The sequence below is a fragment of the Schistocerca gregaria genome, chromosome 1 (genome assembly GCF_023897955.1).
Source record: "Schistocerca gregaria isolate iqSchGreg1 chromosome 1, iqSchGreg1.2, whole genome shotgun sequence".
Taxonomy (NCBI): domain Eukaryota; kingdom Metazoa; phylum Arthropoda; class Insecta; order Orthoptera; family Acrididae; genus Schistocerca; species Schistocerca gregaria.
Genome location: NC_064920.1, coordinates 1,012,358,537 through 1,012,374,185, shown reverse-complemented (window position 1 = coordinate 1,012,374,185; position 15,649 = coordinate 1,012,358,537). Strand labels below are relative to the sequence as shown.

At 44.7% G+C, this 15,649-nt stretch overlaps 1 protein-coding gene across 2 annotated transcripts in view; it reads left to right on the top strand.

Moving 5' to 3' along the window:
* The window catches only part of LOC126278798 (nucleolar and coiled-body phosphoprotein 1), a 653,632-nt gene that overhangs the window by 562,840 nt on the left and 75,143 nt on the right, over positions 1-15,649 (top strand). For both annotated transcript variants that reach the window (XM_049979075.1, XM_049979081.1), the window contains exon 2: positions 2,715-2,840. In XM_049979075.1, coding sequence (XP_049835032.1) covers positions 2,715-2,840 — 126 coding nt within the window. The remainder of the gene's footprint in view (positions 1-2,714; positions 2,841-15,649) is intronic.

Sequence of the window (15,649 nt, the reverse complement as noted above, 5' to 3'; positions counted from 1 at the left end):
TCTTGTTAGCAGCTATATTCATTATCAAATGAAAATGCTAATTAACAAATATTGAATCATACTTTTTAATAAAATATCTTTTTATTTTTAATTACTGATTGTATGAAAATTATTTACCACGTCAGTATTACGGTTCATTCTAGAAATAAAGAGGGTTGGCTTCGCTATTTGATGGTTCGCATTTTTACACAAAATTTTAATCTATTGGGATTGCTTGCAAGCTATTAGTAATTAGAAACACATTTTTATTAAGAATTATGATTCAATATTTTTAATTAACATTTTCCGTTTTTAATAAAAATTTAACGCAAGAAAAGTAAAAAAAAAAAAAAAAAAGCTGCTAGCCTCACTACAAGCCGTGCGCTTAACTTAATCGTGAAATCTCTGGTGTCTGTGTATGTATACACTCACACCGAGACACAAATTAATTGCGTCGTATTGGGATAGGGAACTGACACTCTAGCGCTGAACTTCAACTCCTGTAAGTATGGAAGAAACTAGAAAGGGTCACTCGAACAGTCCACGGGTATACTGCCGGTCCATAGTGTCCAACGGGCACAATATTTCGGCAATCAGACATGTCGCCATCGTCAGGTGCGCTGACGAACTGAGCTCCTGAGGGCGGGCGGCCGACTAAAATCCCCCCCCCACCCGCGGGTCGCTCTCTTCGCCGTCCGTCAGTCTGCAAGGTCGCCTTAACTGTTCTTAAAGGTTGGCAAAACGTGGAACACAGACTTCTGACTAATTATGAAAGGTTAAAACTTTTCTGGACTGATGATCGAATCCGAATCCCAGCATTTTGCAGACAGCGCCACCAGTTGTTTCATTTGAACATGCATACCGCACAGACCCGACGCTTCAGTTAGTTACGTGAAACAGGCAAACAATGTACAGGAATTGTTTTCTTAACCCGAAACTGTTAACGGTAAGATCTGGCGATCGAGCAATTTACTTTCTTCGCGTCTCCCTCCCTCCCTCCCTCCCTCCCTCCCTCCCTCCCTATATATATATATATATCTCTCGAAGTCATCAGAAGTGTACAGTTCATTTTCAGATTGCGTGACTAGACGTAACCATAATGCATAAGTGTTATTATCCAACATAAACGCAGGTCTTTCCTCTACACCATTAGTCTTCCCGATTGCTTCTTTGAACAGTTCCCACAGCGACTGGTGGTTCGATAGTATGGCCGCTGCTATCTTCAGAGATCACTCTGTCAAGCTTTTTGCTTATATCAAACAATACGTTTGAAACATTCCTGTGATTGGTAGGGGGTATTTGTAGGGGGAAGCAGGAAGATTTTTCTGTCTACTGCCCTGCTGTTCATCGTAGTTTGGGAGAGTATCGATTGCATGTTTATGGGAACAAAGTGAAACCCCGAGGAAGAAGACGGAAGTTATTCTCGCCAACATCGTTTTGCTAGTCAGAGCACTAGAGCTCTGATGTTGAGGAAATAGACGGGAATCTGCTGCGTTTATCGTGAAATAAGCATAACGATATTCGCCTTAAGTTTTCCGTTATTTTTTCTTTTACGTCGCCTCAAGGAATTCAGAAACTATCCGTCCAAAATATTGATCTGGTACCTTGACCGTTGTCTCACGCCCTTTGGTATTGGTAGAGTTACGGAAATGAGTTAAACAGGCTAGGAAACTTTGACTTTCTCTGTTACGTAGCATATACAGGATGATTTTGTGATGTCACAAACTATCAGGGATGATGGAGAAGGTTATGTATACCAATTTGAGGTAAGAGACCCTGGTTCGGAGACGACCGAGTCGAAAGTTAGTTGCGAAAATAGTTCTGATACCTGTGACATTGGAGTGCATGTACCACTATCCCGGTACCGTCATTGCTACGATTGTAGGGTAGTCAACTTTCAGACGTGATAGTAAGGACCAAAACAAAAAAGAAGCCTTGTAAACATGGGCTCTGAACTGCATACCTTAAGAGCGGTAAGCACTCGTTCATCTTCGCTACTTTGAAGCATCTCTTATACTGAACAAGTGCTCTTAAGAAATACATTTTACGCCCATGTTTACGAAGCTTTTTCTCATATTCCCACCTCCGAAAGTTCCCTACCTTAAAACCGAAGGTAGTTCCTCTGTCATTGATATCAGAACGATAGTCGGTGATAAAGACTCTGTTTTCCTGGCCCGAGGTCTCTCACCTCTAACGGATACATTTAGTCGTTTCCATCATCCAGGATAGGTTTTATCATCATCACGGGATCACCCTGTATTTCATAAATTAAGTTGTGACAATATTTTAGTACTGAAACTGAGCCGGCCGCTGTGGCCGAGCGGTTCTAGGCACTTCAGTCCGGAATCGCCCTTCTGTTACGGTCGCAGTTTCGAATCCTGCCTCGGGCATGGATGTGTTTGATGTCCTTAGGTTAGTTAGGTTTAAGTAGTTCTAAGTAGTTCTAAGTCTAGGGGACTGATGACCTCAGATGGGAAGTCCCATAGTGCTTAGAGCAATTTGAACCTTTTTTGTGTTCTGGAGGCCATTTTGCCTGGTGTAACGTTGATGTACGCGGTTAAATAAAATTGTTTTCAAAAAACAAAAATTTCTGTTATTGTTTGATCACAGCGCGTAGTATCTTGTGTGGCATTCTTTTTTTTTTGTGCAGGGCAGTGTCTGGTCGCGGCGTGGCCTTGCTGTCTTTACCGAGTAGACAGCTGTGCTGACGAGAGCCGTTTGTGTTGGTGTTGCAGGTTCCGGACAGCGGGGGCATGGACTGCATGCCGCTCCAGCCGGCGCATGCGCACCAACCGCATCGGCCGCCGGGGCCATTCCAGTACCTCATGCACGAGCAGGCCAAATCGCTCGTCGCGCTACAGGTATGCTTGCTTACCACCAGTCAACTGATGGTCCGCGTTTACTGTAGGGCAGTGTGTCCCTCCCCGGTAGCTGATAAGCAAATAATCAATTGCCAATTCTATTTCTTTGTGTTTTCTAATACATTAGAAAAATATTGTCCACATTTAACGCTGCCAGAAAATCCATAATTAAAAACGGTCAGCTCCATTATCATGAGACACAATGGCACAAATTCAACAAAATTTCAATACGAACGGAAAAGGTTTTAGAAAAGAAATAAACGAACGCAACACAGTAATGCAATAAAAACAATAACTATGAAAATGGAAAACCGAAAACTAAATGTAATGAATTTTAAAACTTAACTTACATGTGCTATATACCTTTGAGTTGAATAAAGTTTTACGTATTGTTAAAAAAAAAAAGTTGTCAGTGTGATAGAATGTCAATCATAAGGGCTCGGGTTCGATTCCCGGCTGGGTCGGACATTTTCTCCGCTCAGAGACTGGGTGTTGTGTTATAATTATCATCATTTCATCCCCATCGACGCCAAGTCGCCGAAGTGGTGTCAAATCAAAAGACTTGCACCCGACGAACGGTCTACCCGACGGGACCCTAGCCACACGACATTTACTTATAGGACAGTGTTTCCCAACCTGAGGATAATTACCACTGAGATGAAAAACGTAATTTTCTGAGGTTTAAGAAAATGGGTACAATGGTGTTTCGGTCACGAAAGAAACTATATTTTTAATAGAGCATTACTGTCATCACTGTCTAGTACTGATCATATGAGTAAACACAATTACATTTTTTACAAATTCTAGGATTAACGTGTGGCACAATATGGTGGAAGTTCAACTTGTTAATTTTTGAACACCATCTTCCTCACATAGTCCCCCAGCTAGATACAATCGCTGAGGTAACAAGCCGTGGGATAACTCCTAATACCGTGTCGGTCCTCCTTTTCACGGTGTAGTCCAACAACTCGACGTGGCATGGACTCCAAAAGTCGTTGGAAGTCCCTTGCAGAAATATTGAGCCATGCTGCCTCTACACAATTGGGAACGTGTCGCCATTGCAGGATTTTGTGCAGGAACTGACCTCTCAACTATGTCCCGTAAATGTTCGGTGGAATTCGTGTCGGACGATCTGCGTGGCCAAATCATTCGCTCGAACTATTCAGAATGATCTTCAAACCACCATTGGTGACATGGTGCATTATCAGGGGAACACGAAGTCCATGATTGGCTGCAGATGGCCACCATGTAGCCCAGCATAACCATTTCCAGTCAGTGATCGGTTCAGTTGGACCACAGGTCCCGGTCCATTCCATGTAAACACAGCTCACCTCGTTATGGAGCCACCACCGGCTTGCACAGTCCCTTCGTGACAATTTAGGTTTATAGCTTCGGCGGGTCTGCGCCACACTGGAATCCTACAATCAGCTCCTAACAAATGAAATCGGGAATCATCTGTACAGGCCACGGTTTTCCAGACGGCTACGGACCAACCGATATGGTCACGAGCCCAGGAGAGGTGCTGCAGACGATGTCGTGCTGTTAGCAAAGGTACCTGCTTCGGTCGTCTGCTGCCATACATAGCCCAATGACGCCAAATTTCGCCGCACTGTCCTAACGGATACGTTTGTCGTACGTTCCACATTTAACCTGCGGTTATTTCATTTTGTGTCCCTTATCTGTTAGCACTCACAATTCTAAGCAAACGCCGTGCTCTCGGTCGTTAAGTGAAGGCTGTCGGCCATTGCGTTGTCCGTTGTGAGAGGTAGCGCCTCGACATGTTGTTGACACTTTGGATCTCGGGTTATTGAATTACCTAACGATTTACGAAATGGAATGCCCCATGCGTGTAGCTCCAACTACCATTCCGCGTTCAAAGCCTTTTTAATTCCCGTCGTGTGGCCATAATCACGTCGGAAACCTTTCCACGTGAATCGCGTCAGTACAAATGACACTCTGCCAATTCACTGCCCTTTTATAGCGTGTAATGCGATAATACCGTCATCTCTATCTATGCATATTGCGATCCCATGACTTTTGTCACCTCAGTGCCCTTTGACTGTATGCGGTGACAGAGGAACTGAAACACATGGATCACGTTTGCTTAAATACCTCATGAAAATGCCTTCTCCGGCTTTTAAGTTAGTTGCCTCAAGAGCACAGTATACGCTCCAGTTTACGAAATAGTTGATAATACAACAGAACAGCAGATATGTATGACCACTAAACTGTTGTTATATCTACACATTATTATTATTTTGTAAGAAGTGTCTACTGTCAATGTAGGCGCTTTCTTTTATGCACGAAGGTTTGTAGGTAGCACTCGCGATGCCCTGAAAATTCCTCACCATTCTAGGAAAAAAGTTATTAGAAATAAGCAGTATCAGTTGTCTCATTCACTCATTAGGACGTGGTTTAAGGAAACATTTACAAGAGGTAAATATTAATTAAAATTAATTATTTAAGATATAGAACTGTTCACAAAAAGGCTTTTTTGTTGCAAAGTTAGACGCCGCTAATGTTGATGACGTTGGGGAAGGGAGGGGTGGGTGCACAGCCAAAATCTAGTTGCACTCAGGGATTAAGTGTAGCAACCTCTGCTGTAGAATAAACGCTAAGCATCGTGGGGCGTTTGCGCAGTAGCGAGATGCAACGCTTATGTAGGAGCCGACTCTGCAACCACTCAGTAACCCCCACTGCCCGAACATACTGCATTCTCGTTGCGTTTTTGAGTGAACACGTCGTTGTTTAATAGATGTGACTGCTTGCAGTGATAGTCCTGCAATCGTGTAAAAAAAGTAAAGTCTGTGGCACACGCCCGTGAGCGGGCTACCGCCCTCGCTGTAGATGACAGAGCAGGCTTTCTTCGCTGCGATCCTAGGACGCACTTTTGCCGCCGCAAAATATCCATGATACTCATTTGTTAGCACACTGAGTGCACGGGGCTGGCGCTGTCCTGGAGGGACTGGAACGACGAAAAGTCCTCGCCACTAATGCGGGATTGAACGTAGGTCTTTCAGGACCGGAAACATGTGCTCTGAAAGCTAGACCACCACAGCCTCCTGCAACCCTGTAACCATGTTGTAATTTGAGGCATTGAGGAACATAAGGGCCCAAAGCGAAGACACAAAGTTTTGAGAAAGGGAGATGTTTATGAAAATCAGATGCCGGCCTTGGTGGCCGTGCGGTTCTAGGCGCTGTAGTCCGGAACCGCGGGACTGCTACGGTCGCAGGTTCGAATCCTGCCTCGGGCATGGATGTGTGTGATGTCCTTAGGTTAGTTAGGTTTAAGTAGTTCTAAGTTCTAGGGGACTGATGGCCTCAGATGTTAAGTCCCATAGTGCTCAGAGCCATTTGAACAATTTTTTTTTTTTTTTTTTACAGGCAAACCACCAGTGTCATAGGTTTGTTTTGCTTTTATAACCAAGTATCAACATCCTATATTTCCTATGAAAAAATAATATCCCACCTTCATGTTGAGGAATGTTAATTTATATTTCCAATTATAGTTCATGATAATTCTCAAAAACTTCATAGACAGGGTAGTTCACAGTACAGGGTGAGCGAGAAGTCGCTGTACCCCTGTAACCCCTGCTTACTACGAAATGTTGTTATGCAGGTTAGTAGCTACGTTTTTATCAATTGTTGGAGTAATTTGTTGGCATTCATGTTTGTTTTTTGTCGCAGTCGAGTTTTAATCTGTAGCCATAGCAGATGTGAGCGGTCATAGTTAAACTACTGAGGAACGTTTAGTGACAAGTGTGTGGCTGCGTGAATGACGACACAAAGGGTAGACAATGCGATACATAATGGGAGAATTTTTGAAAAGATTTAATAAGGCAACACTTCTGAATTGGGAAAGACGGGCTCTTGCTTTTGGCAGTGTTGAAAGACAGGCCGCGGAGTAGAAGGAAGAAGAAAATCAACTGGCTCAAAGCACTATGGGGCTTAACATCTGAGGCCATCAGTCTGCTAGACTTGGAACTACTTAAACCTAACTAAACTAAGGACATGACACACAGCCATGCCCGAGGCAGGATTCGAATCTGCGACCGTAGAAGCAGCGCGGTTCTGGACTGAAGCGCTTAGAACCGCTCGTCCACAACGGGCGGCGAAGGAAGAAGACACGAGGCGAAATTTGCACCGGAGTCACTTCTTCGATTGTTCAGTTTCGTACGAAATAGACACATAAAAGTGCTTCGGAAATCGGTATACCGAGAACAGTGCTAGATCACAGTGTGGGATCCGTACCAGATAGGGTTGATAGAAGAGATAGAGAAGATCAAACGGAGAGCAGCGCGCTTCGTTACAGGATCATTTAGTAATCGCGAAAGCGTTATGGAGATGATAGATAAACTCCAGTGGAAGACTCTGCAGGAGAGACGCTCAGTAGCTCGGTACAGGCTTTTGTTGAAGTTTCGAGAACATACTTTCACCGAAGAGTCAAGCAGTATATTGCTCCCTCCTACTTACATCTCGCGAAGAGACCATGAGGATAAAATCAGAGAGATTAGAGCCCACACAGAAGAGTACCGACAATCCTCCTTTCCACGAACAATACGAGACCGGAATAGAAGGGAGAACCGATAGAGGTACTCAGGGTACCCTCCTCCACACACCGTCAGGTGGCTTGCGGAGTATGGATGTAGATGTAGAAAAAAGACCTTACCGGATATAGACCGGAATGAGCGCGTTTTAGTATGCCGTGCTTTATATACTGAATTTACAAGTGCAGTAAAGCGTGCCAAGGTTATGTTTTGAGATAAGTGTGCTATTCATCGCAGCTCACGTTCTAGGAATATTGTCGGTTGTGCCAAAGAAAATACTCGTTACACAGTCGAGTTTGAAAGGAATACACGTCACGTAGTGACATGGGCAGCGATGACATCACATCTGCATTGAAGGGATTGTGAATGGCGCAAATTATTTTCACATGCTAGAAACATGGTTAATACCTCAGCTTGAGGAAACAGGCTTCACAGAACGCGTATGGCAGCGAGGCGGGCGCCTCCTCTCTACTCTCTTGCAGGGCTTGACTTCTTAAAACACTTCACAGGTCTTGGTTTATCAGCAGCGTCAGCTCCCTTTAAATGGCCACTAAGAAGGCCTGACCTCAACTACACCTGACATCTCATTATGGGATCTCATTATGGGATCTCATTATGGGATCTCATTATGGGATCTCATTATGGGATCTCATTATGGGATCTCATTAAGGTGCCTGTATCTTCACATCCTTAAGAACTGGGCAGTGCTGTTGCGGATGCATTTCTCACTTAAACATCGGACATGCTCGAAAATATATCTAGAAGAACATGGAGGCGTACGGAAATGTGTTCACAGCAATATGAGGAACATACAAATACACTACTGCCCATTAAAATAGCTACACCACGAAGAGCACGTGCTACAGACGCGAAATTTAACCGACAGGTAGAAGATGCTGAGATATGCAAATGATTAGTTTTTCAGAGCATTCACACAAGGTTGGCGCCGGTGGCGACACCTACAACGGGCTCACAAGAGGAAAGTTTCCAACCGATTTCTCATACACAAACAGCAGTTGACCGGCGTTGCCTGGTGAAACGTTTTTGTGATGCCTCGTGTAAGGAGAAGAAACGCGTACCATCACGTTTCCGACTTTGGTGAAGGTCGGATTGTAGCCTATTGCGATTGCGGTTTATCGTATCGCGACATTGCTGCTCGCGTTGGTCGGCATCCAATTACTGTTAGCAGAATATGGAATCGGTGGGTTCAGGAGGGTAATACGGAACTCCGTGCTATATCCCAGCGGCCTCGTATCGCCGGCCAGAGTGGCCGAGCGGTTATAGGGGCTACATTCTGGAACCGCGCGACCACTACGGTCGCAGGTTCGAATCCTGCCTCGGGCATGGATGTGTTTGATGTCCTTAGGTTGGTTAGGTTTCAGTAGTTCTAAGATCTAGGGGACTGTCTAGGGGACTGATGACCTTAGAAGTTAAGTCCCATAGTGCTCAGAGCCATTTGAACCAAGCCAGCCTCGTATCACTAGCAGTCGAAGATTATAGGCATCTTATTCGCATGGATGTAACGGATCGTGCAGCCAAGTCTCGATCCCTGAGTCAAGAGTTGGGGACGTTTCCAAAACAACCACCATCTGCACGAACAGTTAGACGATGTTTGAGCAGTACGGACTATCAGCTCGGGGACCATGGCAGCGGTTACCCTTGACGCTGCATCACAGACAGGGGAGTCTGCGATGGTGTACTCAGCGACGAACCTGAGTGCACGAATGGCAAAACGCTATTTTTTCGGTTAAATCCAGGTTCTGTTTTCAGCGTCATGATTGGCGCATCTGTGTTTGGCGACATCGCGGTGAACGCACATGGGAAGCGTGTATTTGTCATCGCCATACTGGCGTAACACCCGGCGTGATGATATGGGGTGCCATTGGTTACACGTCTCGGTCACTTCTTGTTCGCATTGACGGCACTTTGAACAGTGGACGTTACATTTGAAGTTGTGTTACGACCCGTGACCCCACCGCAAGACCGCATGTTGCAGGTCCTGTACGGGCCTTTCTGGATACAGAAAATGTTCCACTGGTGCCCCGGCCAGCACATTCTCCATATCTCTCACCAATTGAAAACGTCTGGTCAATGGTGGCCGAGCAGCTGGCTCGTCAGAATACGTCAGTCACTACTCTTGATGAACTGTGGGATCGTGTTGAAGCTGCATGGGCAGCTGTACCTGTATACACCATCCAAGCTCTGTTTGACTCAATGGCCAGGCGTATCAAGGCCGTTATTACGGCCAGAGGTGGTGGTTCTGGGTACTGATTTCTCAAGATCTATACACCCAAATTGCGTGAAAATGTAATCACATGTCAATTCTAGTATAATATATTTGTCCAATGAATACCCGTTTATCGTCTGCATCTCTTGGTGTAGCGATTTTAATGGCCAGTAGTGTATATTGGACACTTAATACGTAAGTAAGTACTTGTGCTAAAGCTAATCAAATCAACTAACATTTGATACTAGGGGCTACAGTAATCCCCCACCCCTGTAGTTATTGTAGATCGAATGCAACTGTCAATTCTAGGGCAGGTTGTGAATCGTAACCACGTTAAGTGGCGCACTGCGAAGTCGCAGATGGAATTAAGTCAGCGTGGTGGCTTTCTGGGTTTGCCTTGCAGCGAGGAGGCGGCAAGCACGTGCTGCAGAGCAAGTGTCCGGTGGCTGCACAGGTGTTGCTTCGCGAAGCCTCAGGCTATTTACGATATGCTGCCTCAGTGTGACGGCTGACCAGCTTACACGGCCGGCGCGGAGGTCGCGCTAAGACCGAAGCCTGCCAAGCTCGTGCAGAGAGGCGTCAAGAATGCTGTTACAGCGCGTTCCTCGCAGCGCCTCGTCCGGAACGCGTCTAACACTGCTGCCTGAGTACCGCAAATAGGGCTGCATACCGCGATATGGCCTTAGATCAAACCATTCTCCTCTTCTTTCTAGTCTATTCAGCAAACTCGACAAACTTATTGTTATGTGGGTCCGCAGCCTCTATGAATTCCTTAAGTGATGTCATTTCCCGCTTTAAGGACATTCGGTGTCGTATTAATGAAAGGAGACAAGACGTAAGTTATGAGAATAAGAAATAAGCTAATTATCTTCGACTAATTATGAATATTACAGTATCATATCAAAAGGAAGATGACAACGACTTTCAAAAGTAATTAAAGGACGGATCAGCGGCGCTTCAAACGAAACATTAGTACATAAATCTGGTAGAAAATACAAAGAGATTCTGGTCGTATGTAAAATACACCAACACCAAGGCACAATTTGTACCTTCTCTGCGCGATAGTAGCGGTAATGTTTCTGATTGCCACAGAGTGGAGTTACTAAACACGATTTACCGAAATTCCAGAAAGGGTCTGATACTGTCTCAGTTGTGTCACTGGATTCGTGATTTCCTGTCAGGATGGTCACAATTCGTAGTTACTGGTGGAGAGTCATTGACTAAAACAGAAGTTATTTCTGGCGTTCCCCACATAGTATCATAGGCCCCCTACTCTTCCTAATGTATATAAACAGTTCAGGAGACAATTTGAGCAGTCCTCTTAGATTGTTTGCGGATTATGCTGTCATTTACCGTCTCGTAAAGTCATCACAAGATACAAACCAACTGCAGAGTGATTTAGACAAGATATCTGTATGGTACGAAAAGTGGCCATTGGTTTTATATAATGGTCATGCATATGAGTACTAGAAGGTATCCGTTAACTTTGGGTTACACGATAAATCACGCAGATCTAAAGACTGTCAGATACTTCAGGATTACAAGTACTAATAACTTAAACTGGAATGATCACATAGATCATGTTGTGGGAAAAGCGAACCAGAGACGGCGTTTTATTCACAGAACAGACTGAACAGAGACTGCTTACACAATGCTTTTTCGCTCTCTTCTGGAGTATCGCAACCCGTTATGGCACCCACACCAGATAGGACTGGGAGGACCCACCGCTATGTCGCTGCGGGGCAGCTCTGACGGTGGTCCACATTTTGGTGGACTGCCCGCTTTTAACAGGACTCAGGCAGACGTTTGCGCTGCCTGATACCCTCCCTGCCCTTTTATGTGATGACGTTGCTATGGCGGACCTCGTGTTGAGTTTTTATCGGGCAGGGGGCTTTTATCGTATGATTTGAGTGTTTGTCCTTTTATTTCCTGTATTGACTTGGGCCTTTGGCCTGTGGTTTTAAACTGTGGGTTTTAATGCCATTTGGTGGTTGGCTTTTCCTTATTTTCGTGGTCGGCCAACCACCTTCACACTCGGTGTGATTTTAGTTCCATTTGTCTGGTCTTTGTCTGTCTTTCTTGTATTGTGTCGTCCCTTGTCTCAGTTCTCCGTTTTTAACGACTGACAGTTTTTATTTCGTGTGATTTTATCGTGGAACAAGGGACCGATGACCTTAGCAGTCTGGTCCCTTCAATCCCACACCCCCAACCAACCAGATAGGACTGACGGAGGACCTCGAAAAAGTCCAAAGAAAGGCGGCTCGTTTTGTATTATCGTAAAATAGGGGAGAGAGCGTTATGGATATGATAAGCGAGTTGAGGTTTTAATAGAAAAGCCCTTTTTTGTTGTGGCAGGATCTTTTCACGACATGTGAATCACCAACTTTTTCCTCCGAATGATAAATATTTTGTTGGCACCCACCTATGTATGGAGAAATGACCATCGTAGTAGAATAAGAGAAATCAGAGCTCGCACAAAAAGATTTAAATATTGGTCTTTTTCAGTGCGCTGTTTAAGGGTGGAACGATAGAAGAATAGCTTGAAGGTGGTTCAATGAACTCTCAGCGAGGCAGTGAATTGTGAATTGCGGAGTAGTCACGTAGATGTACGTGAAAGGCCTTTATTAGGCCCGTTTTCGAATACGCTGCCCCTGTATGGATGGTTAACCAAAATCAAGCAAAAAGATTGTTCAGCACTGAAACAAGCATCTTAAGGAAAGCAACAAGATCCCTCACACATACGCCAAACCTTATACAAAATAGCAAATATAAAACCTTTAAAACGCAAACTCATCGAATTTACTTGTAGAATTTCATTGAACAATCTAAGCACTATTACACTGACGACGGAAGTATTTGACGATAAAATCGTTAATTTCAGTTTTGCAAAATTTTAGTACACTTACTCGCCATATACGAGTACAGTAGCACAGTGCGTGAGTAAAACATACCAAGAACACAAAGAAATTTACCTGGAAGCGGGACCAGCCAGCAATATCAACCATCTCTTGTAACAAAACCCAAGATAGATCTGACAACTACTTCGTAGTTTGTCTACTATCTGCGAAATAATCCCATGTCAGCTTTTAGTGTGGTTTCCCTCCCCTGTAAGGTGAATGTTGGGATTATAATTTATCCCTTCAAACCAAAACCAGAAAAAAAGCGAAACGGCAATACATTAAAATTGTTGTTTCTCTTGGTCAGAAAATAAATGGTTCCAAAACAGAAAAAATGAAACCTTGGGTTGAAACGAGCATAAGCGCTCTCATCAGCTCATTTTCTCCCTTTAGGATTAAGTATGAAAGATACCAAAAAGAGGTTAATAATGACAACGTAAATAACATAAATTAGGTTTCATATTACTCGCGTTGTTCATAACAACCATTAACTCAAATCATCCTACCAACAAGGACGACACATCCCTACAAGGAGCTTGTCATTGTTAACGTGTGGGTGTGCCGTAATATGACATAGAATCTTGTAGAGCCAAAAGTGGAGCACAACCTCTTTCAAAAACAACTACTTGACGAAATTACTGCACGCCGTTCCTGCTGGATTGTAATTTGGAGACTGCAACTGTTTATTAAATAAAAACAAAACGAGTACCGGCATCGTCATGGTTGTTTTCTTCAAACGCGCTTTGATGGCTTACACCTTCATTTCCTGATGATCGGTGCATTACTTGACAATTTCAATGTTCATTACGAGCTTACATTGCGAAATGAATATAAAGACAACACACATTTATGAATTGTTTGTATAAACATTAACGAACAACATATATGTACACAGATTTCAGCATATTTATTTGATGATGATTAGGTTTGATATTTTGGCCTTAACTACCAGCTATTCGTAATTTCAGTCACTGTAAGTACCCTTAAAAGCAATTGTTTTAAAGAAGTTTAATTTTATACGCCTGAGTTCCGAAGATGTAAAGACATTGTGGATGTTCACTGTATCTTTGATTCGCAGTGTGAACAGGTAGTTAGTTCCCTTTGACTTACAACGCACCGTATTTCTGTACCTGTGCAATGATTGGATTGTTTTTGTTTTGTGTTTGCATGCCCTGCAGTAATACAAACGCACATCTTGATAGGCAGCTTCGTTACTAGACTGAATTATTCGCTCTGCAGCGGAGTGTGCGCTGATAAACTTCCTGGGGGATTAGAACTGTCTACCGGACTGGACCCGAACCTAGTACCTTTGCCTTTCGCGGGCAAGCTTTCTGCGGATTGACCTCCCCAAGCAAGACTCACGACCCGTCCTCGTAGCTTTACTTCCACCAATACATCACCTCCTAGCTTCTAAACTTGTTAGTATCTCGGTCCGGTCCACAGTTTTTATCAGAGAAGAAGTTTCATATCTGCACACAGTTTGTACCAGAGTGAAAAACCATTCTGGAAGCATCCTCCAAGCTAAGGCTAAGCCATGTCTCAGTAATACCTTTTCTTTCAGGTGTGTTAGTCCTACAAGTTACACAGGAGAATTTCTGTGAAGTTTGGAAAGTAGGAGATGGGATAATGGCGGAAGTAAAGCTGTGAGAAAGGACCCTGAGTCGTCCTTGGATAGCTCATTTGGTAGACAATTTGCCCAAGAAAGGCAGAGGTCGTGGGTCGAGTCGCATTTAGTCTGCCAGGAAGTTTCAGCTTTGCTATTGTTTATCGTGTGTGGCGTGAGTGCGGTATTATGATAACAAGTGGCACATAAAAACTATTTGTAATTTGCAGTGAAAACAAGGGTAAGGGAGACCACTGGCTACATTCAGGAAAATAAATCGTCATGTAATCCACTGATCTACCAGAAACTGAGTGTATAAGCCCTCTAAACGTCTCCATGAAGAAAATAAAAATGACTTGCTATTATTATTTATTGTCCGCAGCTCGTGGTATACTAGTTAGCGTCACTTCCTCTAGATTGTGTGGTCTTGGGTTTAGTTCACTTCCAGGTCAGAGATTTCGACTCTGCATGCCCTCTATGCTCTTTCTCTTTTCCCCCCATTTCCCCCCCATTCTTCTCCCTTTCTCTACTATTCTGCCTCTCTCCCCTTCATCACCCTCTTACCCACCTCCTCCCCCTAACCCACCTCCTCCCACCTCTTTCCACACCTCCTCCCACCTCTTTCCACACCTCCTCCCACCTCTTTCCACACCTCCTCCCACCTCTTTCCACACCTCCTCCCACCTCTTTCCACACCTCCTCCCACCTCTTTCCACACCTCCTCCCACCTCTTTCCACACCTCCTCCCACCTCTTTCCACACCTCCTCCCACCTCTTTCCACACCTCCTCCCACCTCTTTCCACACCTCCTCCCACCTCTTTCCACACCTCCTCCCACCTCTTTCCACACCTCCTCCCACCTCTTTCCACACCTCCTCCCACCTCTTTCCACACCTCCTCCCACCTCTTTCCACACCTCCTCCCACCTCTTTCCACACCTCCTCCCACCTCTTTCCACACCTCCTCCCACCTCTTTCCACACCTCCTCCCACCTCTTTCCACACCTCCTCCCACCTCTCTCCACACCACCTCCCACCTCTCTCCACACCACCTCCCACCTCTCTCCACACCACCTCCCACCTCTCTCCACACCACCTCCCACCTCTCTCCACACCACCTCCCACCTCTCTCCACACCACCTCCCACCTCTCTCCACACCACCTCCCACCTCTCTCCACACGTCCTGCCACCTCTCTCCACACGTCCTGCCACCTCTCTCCACACGTCCTGCCACCTCTCTCTCTGCCTCCTCTTTACCCCCATTTCGCCTATTGTTTACTCCATCTGTCTCTTCTCTTTTCTACTTGTCTCTCACTTGTTTCTTCCCCCTTACTCACTTCTCTCTTTCTGTCCTCATTTCTTCTGTTCTCTCTTACCTCCCTTCTTTCCTCATATACTCACACACTCTCCAAACCCTTCTCTACACATACTGCTGACATATGTTACATTTTAAATTTTAGATCACGTTACTGATGTGACGCGTTAACGTAGTGTACCCAAAAAAAAAAGTTCAAGTGGCTCTTAGCACTATGAGA